This window comes from Peromyscus leucopus, chromosome 7 (assembly GCF_004664715.2).
Source record: "Peromyscus leucopus breed LL Stock chromosome 7, UCI_PerLeu_2.1, whole genome shotgun sequence".
NCBI lineage: Eukaryota > Metazoa > Chordata > Mammalia > Rodentia > Cricetidae > Peromyscus > Peromyscus leucopus.
Window position 1 is genome coordinate 17,671,209 of NC_051069.1, and position 27,755 is coordinate 17,698,963.

Sequence of the window (27,755 nt, forward strand, 5' to 3'; positions counted from 1 at the left end):
AAATTTAACTTAGCTATGCCTTTTTCCTTTGCTTCTAAAATGCATGGCAACCCTTCCTTTTGTGTTTAGAGCAGCCAGCATGTTCTAAAATGGTTACAGGCACCTGGGAGCATTGCCCAGAACTGGCTCTTTGGTGCTGACCAGTGTTTACAATTCTGTGTCTAGAAGCCACAGGATGGAACTGGAGAAAGCTTAGGTGAGAGTTAGAAGTCTTTGCTACTGTATGACCTGAGGATGTATTTCTGCCCTTCTGTGGCTTTCAACATTCCAACCCCCTACCCCTGAAAAACAGGAGATCAAATTCTTATCTTCCTGGCCACCATCCAGCTGGAGCATCACACCATTCCGTTAAAGAGTGGATTTGTAAGAGAGACCAGGCTAATGAGAGGTCAAGTGAGAAACACGCCCACTGATCTGATTGACAAGTAATATAGGAGTTCAAGAAAGAGCATCCCTGCAGGCTCCCCCCGCCCCAGACAGGGAGAGAGGTAATGCCACTGTGTGCAGAGCCAAGTGCAGTCCAAGTTCATCCCATAAGGGCTGTGTGACCTTGGGCACATTCCTAACCCCTGTGGGGTATACAGAGAACATTAAGGATCATTTCAGTCTGAAGACAAATCTTATTATTACCTAAGTTCTAAGCAAACATCACAAAAGACGCTAAGAGGTTGCCCAGCAGCATTTTCTGTACCCAAGGTCTTTTTCTGAGGAAATGGAGTCTGAGTGACCTAATGTCAACTTCTGGCCTCTTCTGCTCAGTGTATCTCACCTCTGCTACGGCCTCTTGGGAGGTACCCATGGAAACACAGGGAGGAGTTATGCAAGAGGCTCTCAGCCACGCCAGAACCTACCCTTCTCTTTGGTACTCTTCGTCCAAATTCGACAGGAGCTGTGAGCCCCCCGTGGAGAGGTCCACAGCAGCCAGGGGCAGGTCCCGATAGGCAAAGTTCACCAGCTGCACGGGAGCAATGCTCTTGGTTTCTTCGTCTACTTGTTGGGAGATAATCTCAACTTCAGAAATCCCTCCTTCAATGGCAGGCCTACGTGGAGAGGAGGAGCAACGGGGAAGGGTTAGCCCTGAGAACAGTGTGCCCTCTACCCTGGGTCAAGGGAGGGCAAGCGAAGGCACAGGAAGCTGCAGTGCTGGGCTGGGCTATGCAGTGCTGTGCAGTGTTGTGCTATGCAGTGCTGTGCAGTGCTGTGCAGTGTTGTGCAGTGTTGTGCTGTGCAGTGTTGTGCTGTGCAGTGTTGTGCTGTGCTGTGCAGTGTTGTGCTGTGCAGTGTTGTGCTGTGCTGTGCAGTGTTGTGCTGGGCTATGCAGTGCTGTGCAGTGTTGTGCTGTGCTGTGCTGTGTTGTGCAGTGCTCTGCTGTGCAGTGTTGTGCTGTGCTATGCTGTGCTGCACAGTGCTCTGCTGTGCAGTGCAGTGCTGTGCAGGGTTGTGCTGTGCTATGCTGTGCAGTGCAGTACCGCACAGTGTTGTGCTGTGCAGTGCAATGCTGTGCTGTGCAGTGCAGTGTTGTACAGTGCAGTGCTGTGCTGTGCTGTGCAGTGTTGTACAGTGCTGTGCAGTGCTGTGCTGTGCTGTGCAGTGCTGTGATGTGCTGTGCAGTGTTGTGCTGTGCTGTGCAGTGCTGTGCAGTGTTGTGCTGTGCGGTGCTATGCTGTGCTGTGCAGTGTAGTGTTGTACAGTGCTGTGCAGTGTTGTGCTGTGCTGTGCAGTGCTGTGCAGTGCTATGCTGTGCTGTGCAGTGTAGTGTTGTACAGTGCTGTGCAGTGCTATGCTGTGCTGTACAGTGCTGTGATGTGCTGTGCAGTGCTGTGCTGTGCAGTGCTGTGCAGTGTTATGCAGTGCTGTGCTGTGCTGGAGGGCAAGGGAACCACAAGGTTGCTATTCTTCCCCACTGGCCAGTCAGGGACCCGTCCAAGGACCTGGTCTGTCTCCTTTTCCTCACCATTTAGGGTGAATGGAAAGACCTGAACATGTGAGTTTGGGGGTGTGTGTGTGGGGGGCAAGTTCTTTATGGGGGAGGTAAGGACCTTCTGCTGACCAGAAAAAACAAAAAGCTGCAGCTCTTAGCAGTGTGCATCACTTTCTATTGCCGTGATGCACTGAGAATCACTGCATGTGATTCTTTGCTGTGGTTCTGTTATCTGTGTCACAATAATAAAAGGTACCCTTGTTCCCAACTGGATATCTCCTCCAGGTAGCCAGGGGCTTCTTGGAGACTTAAGAGCCTTGGGGTGGTGAGGAGGAAAGCCAAGGATAGCTAAGAGGGTGAGACCCCTTCCTATTCAAAGGGGTCTCACCATACCTCCGTTCTCAAGATTGGGGGGTGGGAAATTGGGGGTCACCTGTGCAAACTGAGGAGTCTGGGTCAGTCTGTGTCTTAGGCAGGCTTATCTTGGGCAATAACACCAACCCACAGCTTCACTGGCACACAGTAGGCCTCAGCCAGGGGCAGGGACACCTCCCAACCCCCCAGGAGTTTTGTCTGTTTGTGGAGGCCCTTCTAATACCACTGGTGTCTGAGTAGGAATGGAGACCTAGGAGACATAAACATCCTGCAAGATGGCCAACAGCTGTGTGCCATGCCTAATATCTCCTGGTGGGAGATGCAGGATGGAGACCTTGGCTGTCCCTTCCTGGGCATCTTTGGTCCCTCCTGCACATCCTTGGCCCTGTCTCATCCTGTAGAATCCGAGGCTGATTCTTGTGTCTCTGGCCAACAATACAGTTAGAAAGGGAAAGTAGTATGCACGGATCAGTAAAAACTTAACATTTGGGGGACACAGAGGGTCTGTGCATGGGGAATGAGGAGCCAGTGACAATCCTGCGGCAGCCAGTCTGCAGTAGATCGTTCTTGGGCTCTGGTACCTCTCTGTGTGGTGCTTTTCCCTGGCCTCAGTTTCTCCAACTGAAAAAGGCTTTCTGGGGGCTTCTGTGGTCTGCTATGGAGCCAGTGAGAGGAGCTTCTAAGTGGCAGGCCCCACTTGCCTGCTCTACTTGCTCCCCAAGGGAAAACTCTAAACTTGAAATGCTTCTCGCAGTCTGAGACCCAGCAAGCCATACACAGTAGCAGTTACCTGGGGTGCTCAGAGCTGAGTCTGCCCACTTCCTCTGCTTGGATTACTCCAGGGCTAGAGGTGGGCTACTTGGACCACCCACACTCGCCAGGTAATTCCCGACGCCCAGATTTGCTTTCGTCGCCCGGCTCCCCCTAAGCCTTTGGTTTTCTCCTCCCTGCCAAGCACCGAGAATAGTACTCATCACAGTGTGACATTTACAAAATGACTCAAGAGCTTCAGACAGAACAGCCATCGGATGTGCAGTTCTGTTTCTCAACAATTGATCTGAAAGTGTGGGTGTTTCTGGGGGAATCCCAGTTACCCCAGATGTTTCCTAAAAAGTACAAGCTGGGTTAGTTTGTTCTCTTAAGGAAGCAGGATTTTTGAACTGAACCAACAGAACTTTCTAATCAACGGGGTCAAAGAAGGCTGGAGTTATGTTTCTGAAACTAACAGGGTCTGATTCTGACCAGTGTGGGACAAATTGCATCTGCCTTTCACATCCCTGCCCTCCAGTACACTTGGACAGCGGTCGGGGTGCTCCAGCTCCATCTCTGGCTACACGGTCATCTCAGCAGAGACTCCAAACTTCCTTTGGTGAAAATGAAACTCTCAGAGCTCACAGTCTAATCACTGAACCTACACATTGGTCTTGCTTATAAAGAACACTGTGGTGGATGAAGTGCATTAGTGACTCCATCAGATTTCCTTGAAGGGGTAAACGCCACCCTTATTGTCCCCTTTGTCACGTGGCATTGCAACTTCTCCCGTCAAAAGGGAGTGTGTGCTGCATTTTCCAAACCCTTGATTGGGTGGTCAGTCACGTGACTTGTTTTGGCCAATGGGATGACAGTAGACATGTTACCAGCAGAAGAATGAGAGGTACCTGTGACTTTTTGTCTGGCTCTTACTCCAGCCGTATCACCAGCAGAGAGTGATCAGTCTAGACCATCGGATGAACAGAGAGACCCATTGACTAAAGTCTGTTCTCACCTAGATCAGCTGTCAGCTCTACAACAAAGCCCACAGTGAAGGGCGATCCCAGCGAGATCAGCAGATCCGTCTCGCTGACCACCTAGCCATGCGATCTTGCATTGTGCCATGTTGAGGAGGGTTGTCACAGAGTACTGCAGTGGCAGAGTGTACGCATGCGTCATCGTGCTTCTGATGACTGAGGAGCCAGGCACACAGCTCAGGGGGCTGGGAGAGCACAGTGTAATAGACGGAGTGTTATTTTTATCTTGGTATTGTTTACCAGCGAGTTGCCAGACACAAAATAAATTGCCGCCTGGTGACTTACCACACTGACACTTGGTAAGATTAAATGGTTCATCCATATGGCACCTTGGGTTTTGGGAACTGAAAGCAATTCTCCTTTAAGAGGCCTTTGCCTGGTGTCATAAAGTCTGCTTTTAGAAACCCTCTTATGATTTCTAAATTTCCTTGCAATTCTCATTTTATTATCACCCTTAGCATTTCCTAGTCCTATTCTGAGGTTTGCTTCCATTGCCTGAAGGAGCAGAACTTCACCTCGTGAGACACCAGCAGCATCGTTCTAGATCCAGAGAGCAGGTTCCGAAGGTACTTACTGTGGATTGGTCATGTTGAAAGATGCAACCAAAGCCATGGGTTGTCTTGATGTCTAGTGGGGCTCAGCTGTCCTTAAGCCTGATCTTAGCATTTCCAAGTGGGGCGTTTATAAGATTCATGAAAACAGAGTGCCCTGAAATGATAAATGGGCATTTATTACCTTCAGAGGCCAAAATGAATTCCTCCTAATCTCATCTAAAAATGGAGTGCTTAGCACTGTTTCCCATACAGCACTTTTCTTGATGGCGCTGCCGAATGGATCTTTCCAGTAATGCCTTGAAGTGGTAATGTTAGGTGTTGTGCTTCTCTCTCTCCAAACCCCCAGGCTTCCTCCTTCACCCATGTTATTCCCACTAAGCTGCTGCACCCCCAAATCCTACCATGAATTATGATTCTGTCTCTCTTTTCTTCTCAGTAGAGTCCTCAGTGAGAGAACCAGCAGACAGCCAGCAGCTAGGGGAACTGGCCCTCCCTCCGGCCAGTCTGCAGAGGCTCATAGCCTCACTTGTGCCTACACTCTCTGCTTGTTTCACCAAACAAGGATAACACCAGAACTACCTAAATGACGGACTCACGGGAGATGCTTCGAACAGTAGCGAACTATGTAAGTGCTGGCTTTTATTACTGTGTTTAGAAACTTTTATAAATGAAGATGGTACAAGCTGTTGAATCTGATCACATCCCAAAAACTATTTGAAGACCTAAATAGAAAGCTTTCCTCCCTAAATTCGGCTTAGGTAAATAGTTTGTGCTTCTCTACCAAAAAGTGTGACAATACCACAGGTGACTCCTCTGTGAGCTGGAACAGTCCTGAAGAGAGGACACAGGCAGACAGACCCTGCCCTGGACGTTTTCAGACAAGCCACTATGGAGGGGGTTCAAAGGAGTAATCTTTTCATAGGCTGCGCGGTGCACAAACTGCTGTGCCTACAAGAATTCCTCACAGGATAGAAACCTCATTCTCCTGACCTACAATTCTGCTCAGAGAGGAGGCTCAGCTGGAGAGACAAAGGGAGAGTCATACAGGAGGAAAATGACTCTCAGGATGGGAAACACCAGGAACAGATGGCCAGGGAGGAGCTCACTCTCATGATGCGGGAGCAGCTCTGGGATGGCTGGACTTAGCATAACCAGGGAAGAAATGAGAGCTCTCGAAAACTGTGTGGGGCTCAAGACAGCAACCATTGACACCGGAAGTCAGTAGGGTGTAAAATAACTTAGGACAAAAGGTCAGAGACTATTTGGGCAGGGCCAGTGTGGAAGATGTCTTGTGGACATACCTCACTAAGGTAAGGGTTTTACCTTGCCTCAGTGGACCTTAGCAAAGAGGTCTAAACGTTAAACAGAAGACTCCCCTTAAAAATATTTGGGGTTATATATTAATTATACAGGAGACATTATAAAATTCATCACCCCACCATGCAAAGTTAATCAATTCCATTTTTTTCCTTCTCTTTGTGAACACACTCACAATGTCTTCCTGGTATTGAGAAGCTTGTCTAACCTCAACTGCTAATGGAACTAGAGTGGAGGTACCCACAGCTGGAGCCAGGTGAGCAATACTTCTTTCCCAGATGGGGCCATGGCAAACCGCCATTCCTCTACGAGCACCTGAAATGCTATACAAGGTCATAGCCCTGTGAGGATACCATAGGCAGTCCCTTTTGTTCACACCTCCAGTCTGGTGGGCTGGCAACTTAGAAAACTCCGAGCTTTTTACATGCCTAACTAAAGAAGAGTAAAAACTGATGGCTATAATTAGAAATAATAAACACAAGCTATCAGAACAACATGTTATGGCAAATATGAAATGGACAAAAAGGAAGGAATTATAATTGTAAAGGATTTTAATTTCACTTTTAGGAAGGAAAATTTCAAATATACACAACATTGTAGAGAACTGTGTAATGGATCTCTAGTTCCTCACTACGCAACCTCAATACTTAACAGTTCACAACAGTCCTGTTTCTTCTATATACCTGTTCATTCTCTGGCCCTCATGATTATTTTGAAAAATAATAATAGATCCTGGTTATCATCTTATTGATCTTATTTCCATAAATAGAGCTAAGGAACAAAAGGCTCCTTTATCTATTTTTATACAATATTTTTTATTCTTAGAGAATTTCATACATATCTTGATCATTGCCTTAGTAACTTTTCTTTTGCTATAAGAGACTATGGCAAAGACAGTTTATAGATTAAGAGTTTATTGGAGGCTTTCAGTTGCAGAGGGTTATAGTTCATGAGCATCATGGTGGAGAGCACAGTAGCAGGTAGGTAGGTATGGTGCTGGAGTTGTAGCTGAGAGCTTACATCTGATCCGAGAGAGAGAGAGAGAGAGAGAGAGAGAGAGAGAGAGAGAGAGAGAGAGAGAGAGAGAACTAGGAATAGTGTGAGCTTTTGAAACCTCAAAGTCTGCCCCCAGTGACACACCTCCTCTAACAAGACCACACCTCCTAATCCTTCCTAAACAGTTCCACCGACTGGGGACCAAGCATTCAAACATATGAGTCTATAGGGGCCGTTCTCATCAAACCACCACAATTATGTTCTTCAACCCCTCTCCCCTTCGCTCTTCTTTGTGTTCTCTCTCTCTCTCTCTCTCTCTCTCTCTCTCTCTCTCTCTCTCTCTCTCTCTCTCTTTCTCTCTCTCGGTGACTCTCATAGTAACTCTTAGTTATCTGGTTTTTACAATCTTTGTACCCCCTCTTCCATGACGTTCCCCAAGTCCTAAGTGTTGTAGGTGTATCAACCCATAGTCAGTTGTTCTCTGTGTTTTGGCCAGTTGTGGCTTTCTGTAACGGTCTCTGAAAAACAAAGCAAAACAAAAAACGAAAAAACTTCTTTGATAAGAGGTGAGAACCCACTATGTGTGGATAAAAGGATAAGTATTTAGATTGCAGTTAGGACAACAGTGACTTAGGAAACTGGATGTCATGAGTTTCTTCTAGGTATATGGCTCTACCAGCCACCGGCAGCTGGCTAAATTTATAGTCCCAGGCACGGATCCCTCTTGTGGATCAGGCCTTAAGTCCAATGACGTGCCTCTTGGTTACCTCCAGGTTCTAGGTGCCACTATTACACCTTTCAGAGTATCTTGCCATCTGGTTATTGTAGTGTTCACTGGTGTTACAGCTGCATAGGACTATTGATTGCTCTTCTCTGTTGGCGGCTTGCTTGGCTCCTTCTGAAACTGTAAGAGCTAGTCCTCAGTGAGGAGGCTTCAAGGTCAGAACCAGATCGATTCCTCTAAACCCAGTGTCCCAAATGTGTGGCGTCTTCAGTAACAGGGTCTTACCTGAAAGGCCCCAAGGGCAACATCAATAGCCTATATTGTCTTGGGAGTCTCTTGAACTCCCCTGAGCAACAACTCAAAGGAGTTGTTAAATAGTCTTTGGGTTTCGTTTTGGGAAGGACTGTCACCCCAAATGGTGTAGCTTCTGTGTGTGTGCGTGCGTGCGTGCGTGCGTGTGTGATTTTAAGTATCCATAAATATAATTCCCTATGTCTTTTCCAAACATTTTTAATGTTACTTATTCTCTGTGTTGCCGTTCCTCTTCCCTTCCCAGGAAAGTCTACCCACCCACCCACTCACTTTTCAGTTCAGCCATTAAGAGCTAAGGCTCACAACCAAAAAGGCACATCACAAAATGTATCATCAATCCCAAGTCAATATTTTCTTAGTAATATCCAACATTTCCTTGCCAATCCTGTAGTTTTTTAAAAGGCTTTTCCAACAAGGAGCTGTGCTGGTTAGTTTTGTCAATTTGATGCAAATTGTGGTCGTCTGGGAAAAGGGGACCTTAATTAAGAAAATGCTTTAATCAGATTGGTCTATAGGCAAGTCTGTGGGGCATTTTTTTTGATTGATGATTGATGTGGGAGGGCCCAGATCACTGGGGTTGATGCCACTCTGGGCAGGTGGGCCTGGGTTACATAAGAAAGCAACCTGAAGGAACTGTGGAAAACAAGCCAGTGTTCACCCTGGTCCCTGCTGCAACCCCGGCCTTGACTCCCTGCCCTGGCTTTCCTCTGTAACCCATGAGGTGAGGTAAACTCTTGCATTCCCAAGTCACTTTCAGTCATGGTCCTTATCACAGTGATAGGAAGCAAGCTGGATCAGAAGCCAAACCACGGCCACACCTCATCAGTGTCTCACTTCGTCCCCAGGGCCCTCTGCAACCTTCCTTACCTTGTGCACAGCATTGGTAAAAACTGGTCATTTGTCCCATACACTTGGACTGTGGTGACGGTATCCCTTCAGTAGATACAATTAATCAATATGTCCCTCTGTTTCGTATATTTCCTGTAAAGTGTAATTACTCCATAGACTTTAGCTAGATTCAGATTCTTTTGTTTTACAGGATTTTATGGATAGCGTCACAACTTCTACTGGGAGACAAATGCTAACTTTTGTCCTCCTTTTGATGACATTAACAGCCATTGGTGATTTACTAGATCCATTCATTCATTAAGCCTTCAAAATGGTGAGTTTAATTTTAATATTATTTATCAATCAGCATCAATGATTTGACCAGACCAAGACAGAGTTCATTCATATGTAGAGAAAAAAGACACCTTTTGTTTTTTATTAGTTTTCAGAACAATAACTTGGTCTCTCATCATCCTCCAAAGTGACTGATGAGGCGTTTGCTGTGTTTAGTAGTCTCATGGGGTCATTTGCTTACGCTGCAGGGGCCGGCTGGGGAGCAGAGTCCCTGACAGGTGGCAGCCCTTTCCTGGAGAAGAGATGGAGATGCAGCTCTCAGGGACGCCTGTCTCTTAGTCCCCCAGCAAAGGTAAGATGGGGAAGAGGGTGGAGCCACATCGGATGGACGGTAACTAGCCACTGGGCTGGAACTTCTGGTCCTTGGCAAGCAGCACATTTTAAAAGACAAAATGCCTTAAGATAATGGGAACGCTCAGCCTGGCTGTTATTTAAAAATAATATTTGCCAAACAAAACCACCCTCAAAGCACAAGCCTAGCACAAAGCAGGTGTAGTCTGGCACTCCATAAATGAACATCTGAAGTGCAAACCTGCCGCCCCCTAAACCTGGTGAAAGTAGAAGAGAAAACCTGTTTCGGATTTACTGTGTCTGGCTCGGGTGGGTGGAGGTTGCTTTTTAGGCTTCAGTGAAATTCTAGACGCTTCTACCTGTTGGTCGTGTGTTATTGACCGATGTCATGTTTGATGGTTACAGCTACTCTGCTGTCCTCGGGATCTGGGGTTAAAAGGGCTTCTGAGACCAGCTAGTTTCTTACCTACCACATGACAAACACCTCAATTCAGCTCACCTGTCCTCAGAGGTTGTGGTTCACTCTTCATCCTTACATCAAATGGCATGCCTATTTCACTGGTTCCCTTTACCTCTGACCTACTGGGAAATATAAATTCATAGGCTATTCTGCAAAGATGTCAAGCCGAACTTGAGGATGGAAGATGGGAAGCTTGTTAAGTGTCCATGTGTTTCTGCCCCTCTAGATCAGTGGTTCTCAAAACTTCTCCAGCACCAGATTCTCTTGGGAACTTACAGGTCCCAGACTGCTGATGACATTTCTAATTTAGCACAGTGGTGGTGGGGGTCTGAACATTTACATTTCTAACACATTTCTGTTGGAAACAGATCTTCTCACATACAGACTACACTTTGATCTGAATAGGTAAGATTGGTCAAGGTAAAGTATGTAGAGACTCTCTCTCTCTCTCTGGCAAGTGAAGTTAACCTGCTCTGGCCAGGCTGTAGAAACAGGGACGGTGCCAGGAATGCTGTTTGCAAGCAGGAAAGGCAGTGAGCGCTGTTTGTATCTTTCCTGCAGGAAGATGGGCTTGGCAGTACTACAAGGACCTAAGCTTTGGTGAGACTGTATATATTTAGCATGTAAAACAAAAGGTTTGAGATGGGTATTGAGACTGAAGTCCCAGGTACTCATGAGGGTGAGGCAGGAGAATCACTTGAACCTTGGTGCTCAAGGTGAGCTTTGGGCAGCATAGAGAGACTCCAACCTTCATGAAATGAGTGTCATGGCCAAGCTAACTATTGTCTCTGTCCCATCGAGTAATAATCTACATTATCTTTGCTATTATTTTGGTGGTAATGAGAACACTTGTGATCTCAGCACATTTCAAGTAAACACATTATCGTTATTATTATTGGTCATCATGGTACATAGTAGGTCTCTAGTGTTCGTTTATCTTGCAACTAAAGGTTTTTACTGTTTGACCAACATCTCCCGCTTCCTCTCACCTCTCAGTTCCTGATAACCACTATTCAGGTGTTGGTTACTATGAACTCTACTTTTTATTTGGATTCTGTATATAAGTGAGGTTATGTAGTATTATATTTCTATGTCTGGTTTATTTCACTCCACACAATGCTTTCATGATTCATCCTCCATGTTGGAATGGCAGATTCCTTTCTTTTTAAGGTTAAACAATATTGCTGTATATTTTCTTCATCAATTCATCAGTCAGTAGAATCTGCTATAATTTGGATCTTTTTTAGATTTACTTATTTTATGTATATAAATGTTTTGTCTGCATATATGTATGTGTACCACCTATGTGCCTGCCTGGTGTCTGTGGAGGTCAGAAGAGGGTGGTGGGTCCCCTGGAACTGGAGTTATGGATGGTCATGAACCACCATGTGGATGTTGGGAATGGAACACTGGGTTCTCTACAAGAGCAATAAATGTTCTTAAACACTGAGCCAACTCTCCATCCCCTATAGTTTGGATCTTAAGTGACCTCTACAGACCCATGTGTAAAAGCTTCATCACCAGGGTAGCGCTACTGCCTTATCCTGCAACCTTTAAGAGGGTAGGGCCATCAGGTTCCCGGGGAGAAGACCCTCCAAGGGGATTGTGGGTCTTGGCTTCCTTTTCTTCCCTTTACCTTACTGGCCATGAAGTGAGCAGTTTTACCATCTGGCATCTCTACCAGAGACCTAATGCCAACAGGTCTGCATGATCAGGAGCTGGCACCTCTAAAACCATAAGCCAGATAAACCTTTCCTCTTGATAGATGTGATTATCAGGTGTTTTTATAGTAAAGGGAAACTGACTAACACAAGACTTGGATTGATTCTGTTTCTGCAGTCCTTGTGAATAATGCTGCGAGACCATGAGACTGTAGATCTCACATTGAGATACTGGTTTGATTTCTTTAGGGTCTGTATTCAAAAGTAGGATTGCTTAATTATACAGTACCTTTACTTTTTTGTGGAACATTTATATTGTTTTCAAACTGGTTATACTCATGTATATCCCACAGGGTTCAGGGGTTCCCTGTTCTACATACCTTGTGACTTTTGATGAGGGCATGTTAACAACTGTGTGGAGATGTCTCAAGGTTTTTATGTATTTTAGTGATGGCTGGCTTCACTGAACACCTTTTCACATACTTATGCCCTTCTATGTCTCAGCATTGGAGCAATGCCTACTCAATACCTATGTCCACTTCTTATTTAAAATGTTTATTTTAGTTTATGAATATTTTGCCTACATGCATGTCTGTGTACCACATATATGCCTGGTACCTAAAAAGGTTAAAAGAAGGCACTGGATCCCCTGGAACTAGGTTACAGATGGCTGTGAGCCTCCATGTCAGTACTGGGAATTGAACCCAGGTCCTCTAGAAGAGCAACAAGCTCTCTCAACCGCTGAGCCATCTCTCCAGCACCCTCCTTTGCCCATTAAAAAAAATTTTTTTTGAGACAGGCTTTCTCTGTGTATCACTGGCTGTCCTGGGACTCACTTTTAGACCCAGATGGCCTTGAACTCACAGGCTTTGATCTGCCTGCCTCTGCCTCCTGAGTGATGAGATTAAAGGTGTGTGCCACAGAGCCTGGCTCCACCTTCCTTTTTGAGACAGGAGCTCTCATTAAACCTGGAATTCACTGGGAATTCATTGTTCAGCTAGACTGTCTGACCACTGAGTCTCTAGGACCACCCCCTGTTTCCACCTCCCAGTGCTGGGATTAGAGGTACACATCACTACAGCTGACTTAACTTGACTTAGTGGGTGCTAGGGATCCAAACTTAGTCCTGATGCTTGTGAGTCAAACACATCACCCCATCAGCCATCTCCCCAGTCCCACTTGCATGGCTGGTGTCTAGGATCTCCATTCTGCACCACTGATTTCTGTGTCTGTATCATATACTCTGCCACACTGCACTATTTAATTACTACAGACCTGAAGCATAATAATCAGAAAATGGAATGCTTCCAACCTCTTCCCATTAATATTTCTTTGGCTATTTAGAGTCACTTGTGGTTCCATATGAATTTTAGATTTTTTTCTAGTTCCTTTTTTTTTTTTTTTTTTTTTTTTTTTTTGCGGGGAGGGGGCGAGGGTTGAGACAGAGCTTCTCTGTGTAGTTTTGGTGCCTGTCCTGGATCTCGCTCTGTAGACCAGGCTGGCCTCTAACTCACAGAGCTCCACGGGACTCTGCCTCCCGAGTGCTGGGATTAAAGGAGTGAGCCACAGCTGCCCGGCTGATGTTTTTCTAGTTCTATGAAAAATGACAGTGGACTTTTGTTGATGATTATATTGAATTTGCACACCTGCTTTTAAATAGGATCTCTTTTAATCCATGAACATAGGATATTTTTCCATGTATCTGTGCCTTCTACAATCCTTCGTCAGTATTTCACTGGTTTTCCGCACACTGAGACCCAGGCTCTTGTCGTTCACACAGTCCTTTACTCTGTGCATGATGCGTTCCTCATGCTGGCTGCCCTGTGGTTGCCGAACATCTGACTCAGTCTCAGCGTGCACATTTTCATACTAGCTCCAAACTACAAAGAGTTAAATTTGTGTCTGCACAAAGAGGAGCCTCCATAGGCATATCTTTCTAAACTTGCCAGCTAGTATCTTCATAGAGTTGGGTCCCATGGCTACAAAGAAGACAAGAAAAACATGCAGAAAGGGGTTAGGAGTTCTAGGACAGCCTAGACCAGTCATGACTCATCCATCTGGGGTGAGCATAATGTTTCCATAAACATCATCTCAGTTCTCTTAGCAAGAAAGAGTCAGAAGGAGCTGTTGCCTAGGTAATGAGGTTGTGCCACACTTGGGCTTTCAAAGGAGACTGACCAATTGGTGAATGACTGGTAAAAATTTACAAGGCCATGCTGTAAAAAAAAAAAAAAAAAAAAAAAAAAAACAAAAAACTAACACAAGCCTCTGTGCCTCTTTCACTTGGAGATAACAGAATTGCATGCATGGAAGATGTAGTTTTGATATCAAAAGCCTACTACAGAATCTGGTTGTAGGGAGAATTCACTACACTCCAATTCCCTTGGTAGACATGATGCTCACACCCCCAGGGGAAGGCAGCTAGCCCCACCCCCCGCCCCCCACCCCCCCCGCAATGGATGAGGAGGTTTTACGTACAGCAGTGTAGGTCACCCTTGTTGTCGCCCTGACCTGTTAATTCCTTGCTCCATTAACAAGGAGCTAAAATGAAGAAAATCAATCACTCGCCCAGGCATTCTCCTCCACTCTCTATCTACTGCAAACATTTCAGCTGCAGATTTACTCAGCAAATGGCCAGACCCACAGTGGCGTTCCCTTTGGGTGCACGGGGTCTTTTGTGGACCCCTGTCTGCTGTTTGTTTACCAACACGATACAGTCTCTCTGTCACTACCTACCTCATGAAGTGTGGGTCACACAAAACCAAACCAAATCATCCAAATGAGTATTCAGAGATGGAATTTAAGAGAACTACTCTCATAATTCCTTCCTTCACCTCAATATCCTTCCCTCCCAATTTTCAGTTTCCCTAAGTTGAGAGTACTGTGTGACCCTTGCTAGAATAGAAGATACCCTGGATTTTGCCCTGCAGTCTAAGTAGAAAAGAACATCACCAGCAACCTCCTAGCAGCTCCAAGTGAAGTCATTTTCTTTCCAGAATTCTGCAGGGACACTGGGGAACTCAAATCGCTCTGACTAGGGAATTACGGAGAATGAGCAGGGTTGTAAAGGATGCCCTGTCTCCTTAGCCCTCCCCAACCCTTGACCAAGCAAATCCTAAGTAGAAACACCAGCTATGCACATCACCAAAGCAGCCTTTTGCTTTACATGGTGGTCAGGAAAATACATTAGGAGCTCAGATATAAAACATATAGAAACGAATTTTGATGGGTTTTTCTTTAAATAAAATAAAATAAATCTTTCCATTTTTAATCACACATCCTTTCCATAAATCAGGTAATGTTTTACATTTTCTTACTTCTTAATTCATGAATGTGCATGCATCTACACATAACCTTATATAAATCGCCTATCACAATTCCATGTTTTGGTAGTGTCTGTTGCTTCTCTATTGCCTACCTGACGGTTGTCTTGCCTTGATACACATATGCATGTATGTAAGTAGCTACCAATGTCAACAAATTGTACACCATTCTTCTTCTTTGTGTTCAGAAAACTATATAGAAATATTTCATTGTTTACATCAAAAAACATAATTCACACATATTTGCTTTTTGCTTGTAGAAACTCTCAAGTCAAGCGGGAAGAATCTAATCTTTATATATATTCATATATACATATGAATGATTGCATCATATTCCATGGTGTGGATGCCACCAATTAGTTAACAATTTCCCTGCTCAGATTTGGATTATTTTTGGACTTTTGTGGGGAGTCACTGTGAAAAATGCTTGAATATATTTTATTATGTGCTGATATTTTTGCTTACTTGGGATGGATTCCCAGTAGTGGTATTTCAGGGATAAAGAGTAATATATTTAAAACTTTAATAGTTAAATAAAATTTCTTTCTAAAAAGCTGTAAATATTCATGTTCCACAGCAAAGTAAGAAAGTTCTTTTTGGAAGGGAGACCCCTGAATCAACTGTGAGCTTCAAAGACAGCTGTCAACTCACTAAGTCCAAAGATCTGTTCAATGATGCACCTTCCCCCATTGAGCGAGGGAATTACAATAAGAAAAGCAGAGGGCCAATGGTAAAAATCTAAAGTAGCGCCGGGCGGTGGTGGCGCACGCCTTTAATGCCAGCACTCGGGAGGCAGAGCCAGGCGGATCTCTGTGAGTTCGAGGCCAGCCTGGTCTACAGGATGAGATCCAGGACAGGCACCAAAACTACACGGAGAAACCCTGTCTCAGAAAAAAAAAAAAAAAAAAAATCTAAAGTAGCCACAGATGTCCTTGCAACCAAAGAATACACAGTTGGCTTGGGAACCACCCCATCAACTGTTTCTACGGATTGTTTCAGCAACAGCCAATCTGTTGAGGATCCTATTTTCTTCACAAACACCCACCTCGCAAACTAAACCAAACCCATAGCTAATCCATAGGTTTCTGCTCGTGTCCCTCCCCTCCAACACTGGAGGACCTACAGGCTGAGAGAGTGGGTAGAAACACAGCAGATGTAATTCAATAGATTTCAGACCAATCAGGAGAAGAATTTTAGGAAGATTTAATCTCTTTTAATAAGTAGACCACCAATATGTAAGTCACTGTTCAAACTATTGCTAGAAACTCCTTGAAAGTGGCATCTGAGCTTCCAGGATCCTGCCCTCCATTATAGGGTTTGCTCACTGTACTCCCAGAAACACCAATCTCCTCTCAACGACCACAGATTCTTGTGTCATGATGACAAAGGCCAGACCTGGCCACTCTCTCATTTGCACCCCAGTGGCACAGTGCTCCTTGACACCAGGCGATGTCCAATTTGAATCAGGACTTCCAGAAATGCCACTCACCAGCATCTCTCATTGAAGAACCAGGCCTACTTCGAACTCAGAGCCCAGAAGTAACCTGGTGATGCGAGTCATAAATTTCACAGGATGCTGGATCTCATTCCCTTCAGAAGATGATTTCTTCCCAGAAGGAAGAAACAAGGGACAAACAAGTCATGGCATCTAGGTTGCAGATGGCTGTATCATTGGTCAGGGTGCCTCAGGCAATGGGCATCAGCAGCGAGAATGGGAAGTACCAAGCTCAGGGTAGGCACCATGACGCAGAGCAGTCCAAGGCAATCCCTGCACTCAGGCTTTCAATCTCATCAGAACGGAGGGCCCAAGGCAGGAAAAGTCCTAGTCATGATGGAAGAGAGTCTGTGCTGAAAGCTAGACGAATGATCTGGAGAAAGGTGTGGCATAGCCGAGGCAGGGGGATAGCACAGTTGGGAAGACTGGGGTGACCCTCACGGGAACGGTGAGCAGGCCCTGCTGCAGACTGTTCACCTAGCCCAAAGCAGGTTAAAAAGGAGACTCGGTCCTCCGGCCTTGAGCCCGGTGGTAGGTAGTCTCAGGAGGCTCTGACAGGACAACCCCCTGGAGCGCTGCTCACAGCGCAGATTCCTGGGCTATGCTGGCAGTTCTGATAAGGCGGCCCAGAAATGAACTCCTTCAGCAGCCCAGGTGAATGGCTGCCTGAGAAACAGTGACCTAATTTACCCCACCCCTTACCACTAATTTCTCAAATACCTTAGTAAGGGTCTCTAATTTCAGAAACACCCACAGGCCTCAGTTTACTCCAGTTCTGTCTCATGAGTGTCCTCCTGGGGGCCCATTGGCATTCTCAGCTTCTTCTTCTTCAAAAACCCTGTTCTTTCTACAGATACCCCTAGCCTGAGCCCATTCCTGTGGCTTCCCTTGGACCTAATCTGGGCAACTCACTCACCAGGGTGTACAACAACACGGACTTCGTAAGTGATGGGGTAGCAATAGCTTCAGAGCGGGCAGCTAAGAAGTTAGGAAACGCTAGTCAGAGCTCAGTTTTGCAACAAGTAAATGACAACTTACTACCCCACCTCAGTCTCTTTCATCATGTTCCCCTTAATCCTGGTGGGTGACGGAGTCATAACACAGGAGGATTGTTACTGTTAAACACCACGCTTCCTTGCCTCTAAGAAGCCATCAAAATAAGGTACACAGTCAATTTAATAACAGCTTGTCAAGGAAAAAGACACACTGTCATATTGGATGTATACGTCAAGTGTAAGATCCTGATCGTTTCAGTAATGGGGAAATACGGGAAAAAGGCTCTTACATGAAACTCTCTCCAACCGTCCCATGGCTTCCACTTGGGACAGGAGAAAAAGGCATCCTTCCTCACTTCAGTTGTCTTACAGGCTACGAATCACTTTTCTGTTTTCTGTTGCAGTAGATTTTATTAATGTATCATCTACCCTGGACTATACACTTCTTTGGATCAGGGTCACAATCAGCAAACTTAGAAAGCAACCTCCCAGCCTCATCTCTACTGGCTTTCCAAAGACAATCAAATCAAGGTAAGGCCCCGGGATGGTCTTGTGAGAATGCTTTCTGCACGTGAAGAGTATTTCTCACTAATCTGGAGCGACAGTTCCCAACAAGCCCATGCTATGGAGGAGGAGACACCAGTGGCAAAGGTCATCTTTGTGCCTAAGGAGAAACTTGCCTGAATGTGCATTCCCTTGCTTGATTCAGTAACATATGTTTAAAAAAATTAATGGAGTTAATTTTTTTTATAAAATATTTGGGATTATTGAAAAGTTGACTAGAAAGCATGGAATACTCCCACATATTCCTGCCTTTGCCTCTACAGTTCCCCAACATTAGCATGCTGCATTTGTTAAATTTGGCAAATCAATATCACTACGTTATCATTAAATGAGGTTTAAACCAAGATTGTGCTGTTCGGTTCTATGGGTCTTGACAGATCTGCAACAGTATGTGTCTACCACCACAGCATCATACAGAAGTCAAACTGTTAGCTCTAAAAATCCTCATGGCTCACCCACTCTCCCCTCCCTCCATCACCCCAAACATGCTGCAGGAAGGATGTTACCCTCTCCTTCCCCAGAACATCAAACAGGTAAAATGATACAGAATGCAGTCTTCTCATATTGGCCTCTTAGTAATATTAATTGAGGTCCCTTCATATTGTTTTGTGGTTTGATAGCTCATTTCTTTTGATTGCTGATCAATACTGCACCACATGGAGGGGCTGAAAGATACTTTGGTTACTTCCAGTTTGGGACAATTATGAGCAAAGCCGTGTTAAATGCCTGTATGAAGGTTTTTATGTGGACATCGTTTTCGGATCATTTGGGTAAATATTAAGGAGTATGACTGCAAGACCCCATGGGAAAGCTATGTTTTGCTTTGCAAGAGACTGCCCAACCATCTCTCGGGTTAGCTGTACCACTTTTCATCCCCATCATTGTTCACATCCTTGCCAGCAGCTGGTGAGTAGCCATCTCACGGTCTTCATCTGCATTTCTCTGATTGCATATGATGCTCAACATTTTTTCACAGGCTTAACCTCCATACATTAATTTGGTGGGCTATTCTGATACTCCCTTTTGAATTAGACTGGGTTTCTTCTCCTTTATTTTCTTTTTAAGTCTTCCTTAATGTTTTTTTTTTTTTTTTTTTTTTTTTTTTTTTTTTTTTTTTTTTTTTGGTTTTTCGAGACAGGGTTTCTCTTGTGTAGCTTTGCGCCTTTCCTGGAACTCACTTGGTAGCCCAGGCTGGCCTCGAACTCACAGCAATCCGCCTGGCTCTGCCTCCTGAGTGCTGGGATTAAAGGCGTGCACCACCACCGCCCGGCTTAATGTTTTTTTTTTTTTTTAATGTATGTGTATATGTGTGACTGGGTGTATGAGCAAATGCCACAGGTGTTCAGGTGTCCTTGGAAGGCAGAAGAGAGTGTCAGATCCCCTGGAGCTAGAGTTTCAGACAGGCAGTTGTGAGCTGCCCATGTGGGCTATGGGAAATGAATTCAGGTCCTCTGGGAGAGCAGTACATGCTCTTAACCACTGAGCCATCTCTCCATCCACTCCTTTACTTTCCTATGGAGACAATTCTGTTACCAGTGCTGTTTCCTCAAGGTGCTGGCTTGTCTTTTCATTCCATCCATTTTCTTAAGCACTGGGGAAGTGACAATCACAGCAGACAGAGCTAGGCCAACTCTGACCCTTAGCACTTACTGGGTAGCCACAGCCACTTTTGAAGTGTGCGATCGCTGCTGAGTATGTGGAGTCTTTCAATATGTTTGGTTATTAGTGCCCTGTCTTTTTTTGACCTTTGTGTGTTTATTCAACAAATGTTAGCGTTCTTAGAGGCACCAGGGCTGGGGCTGGCTCCCTGTTTGGAAAGCAGCCCCACGACCTCTCTTCCATGTCATGGACATAGTGTGTCTTAGTTAGGGTTTCTATTGCTCTGATGAAACACCATGACCCAAAGCAACTGGAGGAGGAAAGGGTTTATTTGGTTTACATATGGTGCGTCACAGTCCGCTGAGGGAAGCCAGGGCAGGAACTCACACTGTGTGAGAAACTGCAGGACAGGAACTCATGCACAGGCATGGAGGAGTGGAGCTTAGTGGCCTCTCCTCATGTCTGGCTCAACCTGCTTCCCTATAGAACCCAAGACCACCAATTCAGAGGTGGTTCCACCTACAATTTACTGGGCCCTCCCTCATCAATCACTAATTAAGAAAATGCCCTATAGGCTTGCCTATAGCCTTGATCTTATGGAGGCATTTGATGAATTGAGGTTCCCTCCTTTCAGATGACTCTAGCATGTGTCCAGTTGACATAAAAACTAGCCAGCACATAATGTAATGAGGTGAGCGAACAAACTTCTCTCTCAGCCTATGAACTGTCATGTGAATGCCTCAGGACAACCCTCTGGACACCTGGACTCCTGCACTGGATGTTTTCACTTCTCTCCTCAGCTGTCACTTCAGGTCTGATACCTGGTTCCAACTTGGATTTTGACCCATTTTTGCCTCTGATCCCAGGAGTACCTGGTACAAAGACAAGACACTCTCAGAAGTTCTCACCCTAGAGAGTATGTTTTCCACAGCTTACAAAGCCTCTTAGATGGGATCAAAGAGAGACCCACAGGAGAATAGGATGCATCCTTACTTCCAACAATCTAATTGAAAGAAGAGGGTGTTACTGCAAGTCTGTAAGCAGTCAGTGCCGAGGAGTCCTGTGGGGCAGTAAGTATAGTTTGTTATATAGGAGCCTTGTATTGTGACCCACATCATCCCCATACCCTACTTTCCTCACCTAAAATGCAAGGCAGACAGGGATAGAAAGAGCCTTGCTTTCCTAGGTGTAGTCCCTGGACCAGTTGTGGCAGGAACACCACCTGGTGCCTGCTAGAAATAAGGATTCCCAGATCCCATCCCAGACCAAGTGAATCCAAAATCTGTGCCTTGACAGCATCCACAGAGGTGTGCTCCGCTGCAGTTTGAAAAGCACCGGGATGCGTGATCTTCAAATTCTCTCTTAGTTCTATACTTTGACAATCTATGACATTTCCTGTGACGCTGTCAGGAGGCAGCTGCTTGGAGGTCCCTGAGAGGACTGGCCCTGAACAAACCTGAGGGTGCCCCCCCAGCAACTGGGCTCTCATGCCAGGCATCCAGGCGTGGCAGGCAGCCACCGGCTCGGTGGGTCGGTGTGACCCTCCTGGAGAGTCATGCTGCTCGCCTGCCAGGGGAACAGCTTGAGTTGTCACGATGGGTCACAACCCTGAGGTGGAAGCTGGGGGTGGTGGCCACGCGGGGTGAGTTCTGTTGGTCAGTATGGGCTTCACTTGGAGACCCGGCTTCTCATCGTGCAACCATTCTCGGCTGCTGGCTTCACCCGTCGGCTGGGCAGCCAGGTTAAAGGGAAAAAGATGGGAATTAACAAGGGATATTGATGGCACACCCTGAGGCTGGGGACAGAGGAAGGCTTTCTGCTGCAATCTATTCCCTTGAAAACAAATCTTTGGGAGTCAGAAGCCTGTGCTTTCATGTACCAGGTCAACTGTCTGGCAGAAAAGCATCAAAGGAGCGCAGTGCAGTGGGGACCAGCAACACGGGCTCCAGGGTGACAGACAAGCCTCCCCTGTCTTTAGATCTCAAATGTCTACTCCCATAAGGTGAGACTAGATTCATTCATTCACATGATTGAGCCCCTAGGATGCCCAACAGAAGACTAGGTTCTGGGCACACTGGACATTTATGGACCTCACCATTTGGATACTTTCCCAAAAACCTTCCCAGCTCAAATATTTTCTTATTTTGTGTGGTATGTATGAAGTGTGTGGGAGTGTATTCACATGTGTGTATGGTTGTGTGTGTGTGTCTGTGTGCATGTGGAAGTCAGAGGTCAACCTTGGACGTCATTCCTCAGCAGACATCCACCTTCTGAGACAAAGTCTCTTGATTGCACTTTGGACTGTTTCTACCTCCCCAGAGCTATGATTACAAGCATGTGTTACCATGCCCCCCCCCTTTTTTATATCTAGGTACTAAGAATCAAACTTAGGTCTTCATGCTTGCATAGTAAGTGTTTTTGTTGACTGGGATATCTCCCCAGCTCCTCAAATATTCATTTTAAAATTTTTAAGAGACCTTTTTACTTTTATTTTATGGGTATGGGTGTTTTCCCTGTACTCATGTTTGTGTACCATGTGTGTGCAGTACCCACAGACGCCAGAAGAGGGCGTCAGATCCTCTGGAATTGGAGTTACAGACAGTTGTTAGCTGCTTTGCAGGTGCTGGGAATCAAACCCAGGTCCTCTGTATGAGTAGGCAGTGCTCTTAACTACTGAGTCGTCTCTCCAGCCCCTCAAACATTCTATTTTAGCAACCAGGCTTACTTGCTTACTTTAGTGTAGGCTTTGAACTCAAATTTGGGTTACACGTGTGAATTCTGTAACCTACAGTTGGGTATAAGAAGCTCATGTATCGGTTTTCTCACCTGAACAATGAGGACAACTCCACTTCATACAGTGCTTCGAAGATGGAGAGGGACCATGAAGTGCCTGGCCAGAGGTGCTCAGTGCTGCATGTGCTGGCCGTTTGCCTGGGCCCTGTGGGAGCCACAAACCAGACCCAGTCACTGAGCACTGGGTTTCAGCCTGTCCAGCTGGAATGTGCTGAATGTGAGAAACACATGCTGGCCACTGAGGACCCAGCATGAACAAAAGGATGCAAGGTTTCTCCTTGATAACTTTTGTATTGACTTCATGTGGATATCATAGTATTCTAGGAAGTAAACTAATTAGGATTAAATTCTTTTTATATCCATTCATCTATTATGCGTGTGTGTATATAAGCCCATGTGGTGGTGCATTTGTGCCAGGGTTTGTGCATATATGCCCGTGTGGGGGGCGCATTTGTGCCAGGGTTTGTGTATATAAGCCTATGGGGGGTGCATTTGTGCCAGGGCGTGCATGTGGAGGTCAGAAGACACTATGGAGTTGCCGTTTTCCCTCTACTACATGGGTCCACTGAGCCATTTCACTAGCCTGGCGTGAATTTCATGTTTCTTTTTATGTTGTGAATGTGCTACTAGTAAACTTAGAACTGCATATGTGTTTAAGTTATATTTCCATTGGATACCACTGACCTCAGAGAACTTAGAGTGGGCTTCCGCTGGGCTCTGGTAGTGCCTGTGATGTATTGAGAAGAAAATATCCACACTTGCACTCAGACCCAAGAGAACCCACCAGAAGGCAGGACTGAGGAGGAGAAAAAAAGAACACAACATGGTAACTACAGTTAATAATCATGGGTTGGACGTGTAAAATTGCTAAGAAGGGAGATTCTAAGTGTTCTGAGTACAAAGGAATAAGTAGGTGAGGTAGTGAGTATATAATTTAGCCATTCCATAATGTATGCATATTTCAAAATATCATCTTGTATATCATAAATGTATATAATTTTAGTCAATTAACAAAACAAGTGGAAAGGAAAGGGGAAATCAGGTGTGTAGGGGTTCCATGGGAAGCCTTAAAGAGGAGGCCAGGAGATCGTGGGTAGCTGTATTAGTCAGGGTTCTCTAGAGAAACAGAACTTATAGAATTTTTATATATGTGTATATGTATATATATGTATGTATGTATATATGATTTAGTAGAGTGGCTTACAGCTGTGGTTCAGCTAGGCAAACAATGGCTGTCTCCCAAGGGAAAGTTCAAGAATGCAATAGTTGTTCAGTCCACGAGGCTGGATGTCTCAGTTGGTCTTCAGTGTATGTTGGAATCCTGAAGAAGTAAACTCTAATGCCAGGGAAGGAATGATTTGTCAGCCAGAGTGAAAGCAAGCAGGCCAAAAGCAAAAGCTTCCTTCTCCCAATTCCTTTATATAGGCTGCTACCTCAGATGGTCTGGATTTAAGGTGGATCTTCCCACCTCAAATGATCCAGTCAAGAAAAATTCCTCATGGGTATACCCAGCTGCTTGGGGTTTAGTTAATTCCAGGGATGGTCAAGTTGACAACCAAGGATAGCCATCACAATGGGCAAAGGACAGAATCCATGGGATGTTCAAGCTCCTTAAGGGATGGGTCTATGATTCTCCCATCATGCCTTGCATATGATTGGTACCTGAAAGCTACTTGTTCTTTGCAAGGAGCTGGGGGCCAGAGGGGAAACAGGAACAGTAAGTCAGAATGAACACAACACTTATTTGGGAAGTGGATAGTCTCATGTACTGGGGAGGGGAGCTTGTGTACTCAGGAACCTAGGAGAAAGGTTGCCTAGACAGGACAGCAGCTTGACATTGATAGGACACACCACAAAACTACCTCTGACTTTTTTTTTTTCCTGGGCATCCAGGGCTCATGTTCCCATGTTTCCATATACACAGTACAGAAAGGCTGACCATTGACAATTGCGCCGGAACATTGTGGCGTGCACACCTTGACAGCCCTAAGCCCTTATTTGAACGTATCAACTCATTTCTCGTCTGCTCAAATGGTTTCTCAGTCCCTACCCAGTACCCAGATTCATGTCAGCTGTGGAGGCTCCAGAGATAACTGAGACCTCATCCCTATTATCACTTTGAGCAGGACAAACGATGGTCCACAGGTTAAATTCAGCCCACTGTCTGTTTTTGCAAATAGGATTCTATTAGAACCCAGTGATGCCCAATCTTTGACATGTCGTCTGGTTGCTTCTGTATTGCAAGGGTTTATCGGTGTGAGAGAGTCTATATGGCCCGTGAATCTGAAACTAAATTTACTATCTGTCACTTTTCAGGAAATGTTTGTTGACCTCCACCTTAGAGTAGTGGACGCATAAGCAAAGAATGGTTGGATAGGAGAGGACTGGACCCAGTAAGACGGGAGAGGATCATCACGAACAGGGAGCCCCAAGCTGCAGCCTGGAGGAAGACAGCTGGCCCGGCAGACAGCGGGATGAGAAAACACAAGGGACGCTGCCACAACAAGCAACTGCCTATGTGAACACAGAGTCTGGCTTTGGGGAGAGCTCGGCAACCCAGCCTCTGTGCCCAACCCCCTCATCCTCCCTCTGTTCAGGACGACGACTTGACACCCTCCCGCCTCTCTTCAGACCCAGGAAGCCTCTGTTCACACTTTCAGCTGGTGACCTTTTCTTCCCCTGGGGAAATCAAGGCCATCACCAGCGAACCTGCGCACACTCCCACCACCACCGCAGGCTGTCCCCTGCCTGCCGCCGCTCTGGGGCCAAACTGTCCTCTGTCCTTGCCTAGAACACCCCTATTGCCTGGGGATTTGACTCCACCCATCCCCTTTCCTACTCATCCTGCACAGTTCTCTCAACTGACTTTCCTCGCTCCTGCATGATCCGTTTCTCCCTCTCCGTGAGACTGATCTCCATGCTTCCCATGGGGTGCGCTCCTCCTCCCGTGCTCAGGGCAGCCGCTGGTGTTGCCTTGCGGCATCACCTACCCTGCTCCGTCAGGGCACGTGGATTTGGAAAGGTGTGACTCTCCTGTGGCCTCCCTCCTCTTTTGTTCGCTCCCCCCTTTTACTCCTACTCGGTCTTGTGCGCTGTTGCCTCAAAACCAGTCTTGTTGCCAGTGAGCTACTTATTAAATCTGCTGCCAACGACTGCCCCTTGATTTATCGGACCTCCTAGCAGCCGCTGGCCTGGTGAGTCCCGTCCTCCTCGGGAGCCGCGGCCACACCTCCTTCCCTCCATTTTCATGCTTCATGAGCATGGAGGAACCCATTCCCTCCTGGAGTTTACCTTGCCTCCACAGGCTTCTCTTCCGCTTCTCTCCAGCTTCTAAACGCTCCCTTTTCTCCATCATTCATTCACAGAGTCACTGAGACTCAAAATATATCAGTACTGTTCAACAGAACTTCCCAGGAAACTGGAAATAGTCAACATGGGTGCCGTTCAGTATAGCTACCCCCCCCCCACACACACACACACATCGCATGTGGCTGTTGGGTTCCGGAAATGCGGCAGGTCTAACTATGGAACTGCATTTTTATCTCATCCTGAACTTCAAGAGCCACGTGTGGCTGATAGCTACTCTACTGGTCAGTACAGCTCTGCTTGATGACTGGCACATCTTTGTCCTCAATCGCTGACCTTACCCCAGGTTGCCTATTGGACATCTCCACTGGGATGTCTAATGTGCCCCCACTGCCATTCCCGTCTTATTAATGTCAACTACATCCTTCCAGTGACTCAGGCCCAGAGGCTCGGAGTTACCCCGATTCCTCCTTCCTTTCATCCCACATCCAGTCTGTCAGCAAATCCATCAGCACTTCTTTCAGAGTACACCCCAGATCTTATTTGTCACCAATCCCCACATCCTGGCGCAAGCCCCATTGTCTCTCAGAGGGAAGGTTGTCAGAGATTTCCTAGCCTGTCCTGAGTTCACCAACTTACGTTGAATGAATGCATCATGGTGCAAGAGAGTACAGGAAGGTAGGAAGTTAGAGGGTACATGGCTCACAAAGAGCCCAAGGTCAGGGACACAGCCTACGGGGTCTGGATATGGACAGAAAGGCACTATAGATCATCTGCAACCCAGCCCACCCCTCCATCCCAGGGACTCCTCACAGCACTGCTAACATGCCCTGAGCCTCTGTCTTCATGCAGTAAGAGAAAGGCTCCACTCTGACTGCACACAGAAAAATGCTCTTTTTGGTTCAAGTAGCCTGAGTAGTTCATGACTTCTCCATTCAGCGGAAGGCAGTCCCTGGAGCAGGGCAGTGCATTCCCAGGCCCTTACTTCTACCCCCAGTCCGAGTGTGCATCTGGTCAGAGCAGGGAAATGATGATGCACCAAGCTTCAGGGTGCTTTTCTTATGCTCTACCACCTACCAGAGTGGAATGGTGCCATGGCTAATTCTCATTATCAATTTGACTGGATTTAGAATTTAGATTAGGGCACACCTGAGAAGAGAAGCAAAGACCTGCCTGAATGTATGTGGGTCATCTCATGGACCAGGGTCCCAGGCTGAAACATAAAGGGAAAAAAGGGTGCCAGATATCTTAGGTACTGTTCAATTACTGTGAAAAGATATCATGACCAAGGCAACTTAGAAAAGGAAGCATTTGACTGGGGCCTTGATTACAGTTTCAGAGGGTTAGTACATGGCCATCTGTGGTGATATTGTGTTCCCTAAAATATTCTTCCCCCTAATAAACTTATCTGGGGTCAGAGAACAGAACAGCCACTAGATACAGAGGCCAGAAAATGGTGGCACATACACCTTTAATCCTAGCATTCCAGAGGCAGAGATCTGCCTGGATCTCTGTGAGTTCAAGGCCACACTGGAAACAGCCAGGCATGGTGACACACGCCTTTAATCCCAGAAAGTGAGCCTTTAATCCCAGGAAGTGATGGCAAGAAGCAGAAAGGTATTTAAGGCTTTAAGGCGTGAGGATGAGGAACTAGAGGCTGGTTAAGCCTTTAGGCTTTTGAGCAGCATAGTTCAACTGAGATCTATGAGGCTTCCAGACTGAGGAAACAGGATCAGCTGAGGAACTGGCAAGGTGAGGAAGCTGTGGCTTGCTCTGTCTCTCTGATCTTTCAGCGTTGACCCGACTAACTGGCTCCAGGTTTGTTTTTGTTAATAAGACCCTTTAAGATTCGTGCTACAGCCATCGTAGCAGGGAGTGTGGCAGCAGGCAGGCATGGTGCTGGAGCAGTAGCTAAGAACTTACAGGCAACAGGCAGAAAGAGAGCAAGACTGAGCCTGGCATGGGCTTTTGAAACCTCAAAGCCTACTCTCAGTGACACCTCCTCCAACAAGGCCACACCTCCTAATTCCTTCCCAGATAGTTCCACTAACTGGGGATGAAGTGTTCAAACAGATGTGCCTATAGGGGGCCCATAAACTT

General features: G+C 46.1%; 1 protein-coding gene across 4 annotated transcripts in view; it reads right to left on the reverse strand.

Annotated features, from left to right (window-relative positions):
• Tmem266 (transmembrane protein 266) overlaps positions 1 to 27,755 on the reverse strand; it is a 115,881-nt gene that overhangs the window by 56,518 nt on the left and 31,608 nt on the right. Inside the window, exons 1-4 of one of the 4 annotated variants that reach the window (XM_037207487.1) lie at positions 23,554 to 25,174; positions 22,383 to 23,145; positions 4,658 to 4,791; positions 852 to 1,040 (exon numbers count right to left, since the gene is read on the reverse strand). In XM_037207487.1, the coding sequence (XP_037063382.1) occupies positions 852 to 1,040; positions 4,658 to 4,695 (227 nt within the window). In that variant the 5' untranslated portion in view covers positions 4,696 to 4,791; positions 22,383 to 23,145; positions 23,554 to 25,174. Of the gene's footprint in view, positions 1 to 851; positions 1,041 to 4,657; positions 4,792 to 22,382; positions 23,477 to 23,553; positions 25,175 to 27,755 lie in introns of those variants that run through there. The other 3 variants (XM_037207488.1, XM_028865012.2, XM_028865009.2) reach the window with 3 other exon arrangements.